The following is an 8,171-nucleotide window of genomic DNA, read 5'->3' on the forward strand; positions in this document are numbered from 1 at the left end:
CCATATTCTACCCGTCAAAAGGGACCCGATCACCCACGGCTCATCCACAGTCTACGTCCCAAATGTCACCCTGTTCATAAAGCAGACTTATTCCACAATTCTAGGATTTTTTTTGGGGGGTGGGGGGGGTGATTTGACAATATAAGTTTTAGAGAATATATACAGTTTTATATAGAACATTCAGTTGTATTTTGTTGATGCATAAATATTGTTTACTGAACTGTTTACATCAAAGTTCCTTTACGGTCCTGAACATTTGAAGATTACATCATTACATCATAATAACCAATGCTCCTTTTGCAATGTGTTCACGATCACTATGGCGATGCTAGCACCGCCTTTCGTATGCTCTGAGGTTCTCTGGAGACACACACACCTTGGGTTCAGCCAATCTCTGTGTCTCTCTACCACACACGGTGGGTTCAGCCAATCTCTGTGTCTCTCTACCAGCACACGGTGGGTTCAGCCAATCTCTGTGTCTCTCTACCAACACACGGTGGGTTCAGCCAATTCTGTGTCTCTCTACCAGCACACGGTGGGTTCAGCAATCTCTGTGTCTCTCTACCAGCACACGGTGGGTTCAGCCAATCTCTGTGTCTCTCTACCAGCACACGGTTGGTTCAGCCAATCTCTGTGTCTCTCTTACCAGCACACGTGGGTTCGCCAATCTCTGTGTCTCTCTACCAGCACACGGTGGGTTCAGCCAATCTCTGTGTCTCTCTACCAGCACACGGTGGTTCAGCCAATCTCTGTGTCTCTCTACCACACACGGTGGGTTCAGCCAATCTCTGTGTCTCTCTACCAGCACACGGTGGGTTCAGCCATCTCTGTGTCTCTCTACCAGCACACGGTGGTTCAGCCAATCTCTGTGTCTCTCTACCAGACACGGTGGGTTCAGCCAATCTCTGTGTCTCTCTACCAGCACACGGTGGTTCAGCCAATCTCTGTGTCTTCTACCAGCACACGGTGGGTTCAGCCAATCTCTGTGTCTCTCTACCAGCACACGGTGGGTTCAGCCAATCTCTGTGTCTCTCTACAGCACACGGTGTTCAGCCAATCTCGTGTCTCTCTACCAGCACACGTGGTTAGCCAATCTCTGTGTCTCCTACCAGCACACGGTGGGTTCAGCCAATCTCTGTGTCTCTCTACCAGCACACGGTGGGTTCAGCCAATCTCTGTGTCTCTCTACCAACACACGGTGGATTCAGCCAATCTCTGTGTCTCTCTACCAGCACACGGTGGATTCAGCCAATCTCTGTGTCTCTCTACCAGCACACGGTGGGTTCAGCCAATCTCTGTGTCTCTCTACCAGCACACGGTAGATTCAGCCAATCTCTGTGTCTCTCTACCAGCACACGGTGGGTTCAGCCAATCTTCTGTGTCTCTCTACCAGCACACGGTGGATTCAGCCAATCTCTGTGTCTCTTACCAGCACACGGTGGGTTCAGCCAATCTCTGTGTCTCTCTACCAGCACACGGTGGGTTCAGCCAATCTCTGTATCTCTCTACCAGCACACGGTGGGTTCAGCCAATCTCTGTGTCTCCTCTACCAGCACACGGTGGGATTCAGCCAATCTCTGTGTCTCTCTACCAGCACACGGTGGATTCAGCCAATCTCTGTGTCTCTCTACCAGCACACGGTGCTGGATTCAGCCAATCTCTGTGTCTCTCTACCAGCACAGCGTGGATTCAGCCAATCTCTGTGTCTCTCTACCAGCACACGGTGGATTCACAGAGAGATAACGTCCAGAGACACCAGAACACCAGGACAGAGAGATAACGTCCAGAGACACCAGAACACCAGGACAGAGAGATAACGTCCAGAGATAACAACGTTAACAGAAACACAACACCAAGGATCAAAGCAACCAAATAGAGGAACTGGACTAAACTGGACTAAACTGGACTGGACTGAACTGGACTGGACTGGACTGAACTGGACTGAACTGCTGAACTGGACTGAACTAGACTGAACTGGACTGAACTAGACTGAACTGGACTGAACTGGACTGAACTAGACTGAACTGGACTGAACTAGACTGAACTGGACTGAACTGGACTGAACTGAACTGAACTAGACTGATCTGGACTGAACTGGACAGGACTGATCTAGACTGAACTAGACTGAACTAGACTGAACTAGACTGAACTAGACTGAACTAGACTGAACTAGACTGGACTACTCAATCCACTCTCTGGGAGCATTTGGTTATCAGGAAGATAGTGAAAGTATTTAATACACACTGAGTGTACAAAACATTAGGAACACTTTCCTAATGTTCATTTGCACCCCCCTCCTTTTGCCCTCAGAACAAGTTCAATTCGTTGGGGCATGGACTCTACAAGTTGTCGAAAGCGTTCCACAGGGATTCCAATGCTTCTCACATTTGTGACAAGATGTCTGGATGTCCTTTGGGTGGTGGACCACTCTTRATACACACAGGAAACTGTTGAGCGTTAAAAGAAAACCCAGCAGCGTTGCAGTTCTTGGCACAACCGGTGCGCCTGGCACTTTCTAGCGTACCCCTGTTCACTTCAGTCTTTTGTCTTGACTATTCACCCTCTGAATGGCACACATACACAATCCATGTCTCAATTGTCTCAATTAAAAATACTTCTTTAACCTGTCTCCATTATTCTATATTCTTCTATATTCTTCCATATTATTCTATACTTACTTACTGACTTTATTGTCCCCATGGGGAAATTTTGTTGCAGTGTCATGTACACATTTAAAGTGGCGTTAAATACAAAACAAGATTGACAATACAACTTTCAATAACAGTCACGCACCAATAAATAAAATAAAATTTAAAATTTAAAATATATATTATTCTTTATTCTTCTATATGATTCGATATGATTCTATATTATTCTATATTCGTCTATATTCTTCTATATGATTCTATATTATTCTATGTTCTTCTATATTCTTCCATATTATTCTATATGCTTCTATATGATTCTATATTATTCTATGTTCTTCTCTATTCTTCCATATTCTTCTATATTCTTCTATATGATTCTATATTATTCTATATTCTTCTCTATTCTTCCATATGATTCTATATTCTTCTATATGATTCTATATTCTTCTATATGATTCTATATTCTTCCATATTATTCTATATTCTTCTATATGAGTCTATATGATTCTATATTATTCTATATGATTCTATATGATTCTATATTATTCTATATGATTCTATATTATTCTATATTATTCGATATTCTTCCATATTCTTCCATATTCTTCCATATTCTTCTATATGATTCTATATTCTTCCATATTATTCTATATTATTCTATATGATTCTATATGATTCTATATTCTTCCATATTATTCTATATTATTCTATATGATTCTATATGATTATATATTATTCTATATTATTATATCCACCTGCCAATCAGATCAATCATAACTTTCATTCCCCTCCCTAAAACGACTCACCTGGTGCAGCATGACCGTCCCATGGCAAGGCATGCCTCCTCTATGGTCCACTCCTGCTGGGATGTAGCTGTAGGGCAGTAACAAACCTCTCATTGATTTCACATCGGCCAACAAGTGCTGAATGACATTAAAGCTGTTGCTGATATTGTCGTAACTCTGGTTCTTGCATCGACATTCCACTGTGTTAATATACATTAAATCACGATGTTTGTAGTACATAACAGGCTTACCATTTCACCCACCAGTCTCTGAGTCTCTGAGTCTCTGTCTCTGAGTCGCTGTGTCACTGTGTCGCTGAGTCACTGGGTCTCTGAGTCTCTGAGTCACTGTGTCTCTGAGTCTCTGAGTCTCTGAGTCGCTGAGTCGCTATGTCTCTGAGTCGCTGAGTCTCTGAGTCTCTGTCGCTGAGTCTCTGAGTCTCTGTCTCTGAGTCTGTGTCTCTGTGTCTCTGTGTCTCTGTCTCTGAGTCTCTGAGTCTCTGCATGTACAGTGCAGTGGAACCCTTTTCGGTCTATTTATTTTCTAGTGAACCAACCACCAAGGATGTGAACCGGCCAATAGATCAGGCCAGTCGACAGTGGTAGATTATCATTCATAGAAGCGGGTTTACAAAAGGTTGTGGTGAGATGGTTTGCTCTGAAGTACAGTGTAGTCCTGTGGTTGTGATTGTGGTGACTGATACTCACTCTCCACTGGCCTCCAGCTCACAGATCTCGAAGAACACCATGAGGTCATACTTGCAGTGGCAGGGCCCGGCTGTAGGGCGCATCAGGGCAGTCAGCTTGGTGGCAGGGACTAAAGGGAGAAGGTGAAGGGAGATAAGGTTACCGCCAAGGGACACTCACTCTCCAGTAGCAGGGAACATGGAGAACTGTGAAGAGAGAAGGGCTGAAATAGAGGAGTGATCAGAGAGATGCATGGAGAGAGAAAGGGACCATTCAGTCCTGTGAAAACGGAATGAGATCACTCAGGATGGCCACAAACCCCAGTAAGCAAGCAATCATCCCTTAACACTAGAGAGGATTGCCTCTGGAGATGGAAATTAGTATTGTAGCTAAATCGGGTGCAAATTTGTTGTGCTTGATCCCTGACAAATAAACTAATAAAATATTAAAAATAAAAATAAATCAATGAAACTAATTATTTGCATCTATTTACAATATTCCCCAAATATAAGGAACATTTTATGGAAAAGGTGCATTATTACATTGTATATAGCCCAGATCCTGAGAACAAATCAGTGAACGTAATCATCACATCAGAGAGTCTGACCCTACATCAATTACTATGAGGACTGTCTGTTACCCAGTTCTATCAATTACSATGAAGACTGTCTGTTACCCAGTTCTATCAATTACCATGAAGACTGTCTGTTACCCAGTTCAATCAATTACCATGAAAACTGTCTGTTACCCAGTTCTATCAATTACCATGAAAACTGTCTGTTACCCAGTTCTATCAATTACCATGAACTAACTGTCTACTGTCTGGTTGACTTCCCCTACAGTACTCCTGTCTGCTGTCTGGTTGACTTCCCCTACAGTTCCCTCCTGTCTACTGTCTTGGTTGACTTCCCTACAGTTCCTCCTGTCTACTGTCTGGTTGACTTCCCCTACAGTTCCTCCTGTCTACTGTCTGGTTGACTTCCCTACAGTTCCTCCTGTCTACTGTCTGGTTGACTTCCCTACAGTTCCTCCTGTCTACTGTCTGGTTGACTTCCCCTACAGTTCCTCCTGTCTACTGTCTGGTTGACTTCCCCTACAGTTCCTACTGTCTGGTTAACTTCCCCTACAGTTCCTACTGTCTACTGTCTGGTTGACTTCCCTACAGTTCCTCCTGTCTACTGTCTGGTTGACTTCCCCTACAGTTCCTCCTGTCTACTGTCTGGTTGACTTCCCCTACAGTTCCTCCTGTCTACTGTCTGGTTGACTTCCCCTACAGTTCCCTCTGTCTACTGTCTGGTTGACTTCCCCTACAGTTCTCCTGTCTACTGTCTGGTTGACTTCCCCTACAGTTCCTACTGTCTACTGTCTGGTTTGACTTCCCCTACAGTTCCTACTGTCTACTGTCTGGTTGACTTCCCCTACAGTTCCTCCCTGTCTGGTTGACTTCCCCTACAGTTCCTCCAGTCTACTGTCTGGTTGACTTCCCCTGCAGTTCCTCCTGTCTACTGTCTGGTTGACTTCCCCTACAGTTCCTCTGTCTACTGTCTGGTTGACTTCCCCTACAGTTCTACTGTCTACTGTCTGGTTGACTTCCCCTACAGTTCTCCCTGTCTACTGTCTGGTTGACTTCCCCTACAGTTCCTCCTGTCTACTGTCTGGTTGACTTCCCCTACAGTTCCTACTGTCTACTGTCTGGTTGACTTCCCCTACAGTTCCTCCTGTCTACTGTCTGGTTGACTTCCCCTACAGTTCTCCTGTCTACTGTCTGGTTGACTTCCCCTACAGTTCCTCCTGTCTACTGTCTGGTTGACTTCCCTACAGTTCCTCTGTCTACTGTCTGGTTGACTTCCCCTACAGTTCCTCCTGTCTACTGTCTGGTTGACTTCCCCTACAGTTCCTACTGTCTACTGTCGTGGTTGACTTCCCCTACAGTTCTCTGTCTACTGTCTGGTTGACTTCCCCTACAGTTCCTCCTGTCTACTGTCTGGTTGACTTCCCCTACAGTTCTCCTGTCTACTGTTGGTTGACTTCCCCTACATTCCTACTGTCTGGTTAACTTCCCTACAGTCTCCTGTCTACTGTCTGGTTGACTTCCCCTACAGTTCCTCCTGTCTACTGTCTGGTTGACTTCCCCTACAGTTCCTACTGTCTACTGTCTGGTTGATTCCCTCAGTTCCTACTGTCTACTGTCTGGTTGACTTCCCCTACAGTTCCTCCTGTCTACTGTCTGGTTGACTTCCCCTACAGTTCCTCCTGTCTACTGTCTGGTTGACTTCCCCTACAGTTCCTCCTGTCTACTGTCTGGTTGACTTCCCCTACAGTTCCTACTGTCTACTGTCTGGTTGACTTCCCCTACAGTTCCTTGTCTACTGTCTGGTTGACTTCCCCTACAGTTCCTCCTGTCTACTGTCTGGTTGACTTCCCCTACAGTTCCTCCTGTCTACTGTCTGGTTGACTTCCCCTACAGTTCCTACTGTCTGGTTAACTTCCCCTACAGTACCTCCTGTCTACTGTCTGGTATCTTCCCCTACAGTTCCTCCTGTCTACTGTCTGGTTGACTTCCCTACAGTTCCTACTGTCTACTGTCTGGTTGACTTCCCCTACAGTTCCTCCTGTCTACTGTCTGGTTGACTTCCCCTACAGTTCCTACTGTCTACTGTCTGGTTGACTTCCCCTAACAGTTCCTCTGTCTACTGTCTGGTTGACTTCCCCTACAGTTCCTACTGTCTACTGTCTGGTTGACTTCCCCTACAGTTCCTACTGTCTACTGTCTGGTTGACTTCCCCTACAGTTCTCCTGTCTACTGTCTGGTTGACTTCCCCTACAGTTCCTACTGTCTACTGTCTGGTTGACTTCCCTACAGTTCCTCCTGTCTACTGTCTGGTTGACTTCCCCTACAGTTCCTCCTGTCTACTGTCTGGTTGACTTCCCCTACAGTTCTCCTGTCTACTGTCTGGTTGACTTCCCCTACAGTCCTCTGTCTACTGTCTGGTTGACTTCCCCTACAGTCCTCCTGTCTACTGTCTGGTTGACTTCCCTACAGTTCTACTGTCTACTGTTGGTTGACTTCCCCTACAGTTCCTCCTGTCTACTGTCTGGTTGACTTCCCTACAGTTCCTCCTGTCTGGTTGACTTCCCCTACAGTTCTTCCTGTCTACTTCTGGTTGACTCCCCTACAGTTCCTACTGTCTACTGTCTGGTTGACTTCCCCTACAGTTCCTCCTGTCTACTGTCTGGTTGACTTCCCTACAGTTCCTCCTGTCTACTGTCTGGTTGACTTCCCCTACAGTTCCTACTGTCTACTGTCTGGTTGACTTCCCCTACAGTTCCTCCTGTCTACTGTCTGGTTGACTTCCCCTACAGTTCCTACTGTCTACTGTCTGGTTGACTTCCCCTACAGTTCCTCCAGTCTACTGTCTGGTTGACTTCCCCTACAGTTCCTCCTGTCTACTGTCTGGTTGACTTCCCCTACAGTTCCTCTGTCTACTGTCTGGTTGACTTCCCCTACAGTTCCTCCTGTCTACTGTCTGGTTGACTTCCCCTACAGTTCCTCCTGTCTACTGTCTGGTTGACTTCCCCTATAGTTCCTACTGTCTGGTTACTTCCCCTACAGTCCTCCTGTCTACTGTCTGGTTGACTTCCCTCAGTTCTCCTGTCTACTGTCTGTTGACTTCCCTACAGTTTCCTACTGTCTACTGTCTGGGTTGACTTCCCCTACAGTTCCTCTGTCTACTGTCTGGTTGACTTCCCCTACAGTTCCTCACTGTCTACTGTCTGGTTGACTTCCCCTACAGTTCCTACTGTCTACTGTCTGGTTGACTTCCCCTACAGTTCCTACTGTCTACTGTCTGGTTGACTTCCCCTACAGTTCCTCTGTCTACTGTCTGGTTGACTTCCCCTACAGTTTTCCTACTGTCTACTGTCTGGTTGACTTCCCCTACAGTTCCTCCTCCTGTCTACTGTCTGGTTGACTTCCCCTACAGTTCCTCTGTCTACTGTCTGGTTGACTTCCCCTACAGTTCCTCCTGTCTACTGTCTAGTTGACTTTCCCA

At 45.8% G+C, this 8,171-nt stretch overlaps 1 protein-coding gene across 1 annotated transcript in view; it reads right to left on the reverse strand.

Annotated features, from left to right (window-relative positions):
• LOC112072554 (kinesin-like protein KIF1A) overlaps positions 1-8,171 on the reverse strand; it is a gene marked incomplete at its 5' end in the record, with an annotated part of 102,344 nt that overhangs the window by 41,898 nt on the left and 52,275 nt on the right. The window contains 2 exon segments of the mRNA XM_070439839.1: positions 3,455-3,521; positions 4,141-4,249. Of these exon segments, the coding sequence (XP_070295940.1) occupies positions 3,455-3,521; positions 4,141-4,249 (176 nt within the window).

Source organism: Salvelinus sp. IW2-2015, unplaced genomic scaffold, assembly GCF_002910315.2.
Source record: "Salvelinus sp. IW2-2015 unplaced genomic scaffold, ASM291031v2 Un_scaffold1959, whole genome shotgun sequence".
Taxonomy (NCBI): domain Eukaryota; kingdom Metazoa; phylum Chordata; class Actinopteri; order Salmoniformes; family Salmonidae; genus Salvelinus; species Salvelinus sp. IW2-2015.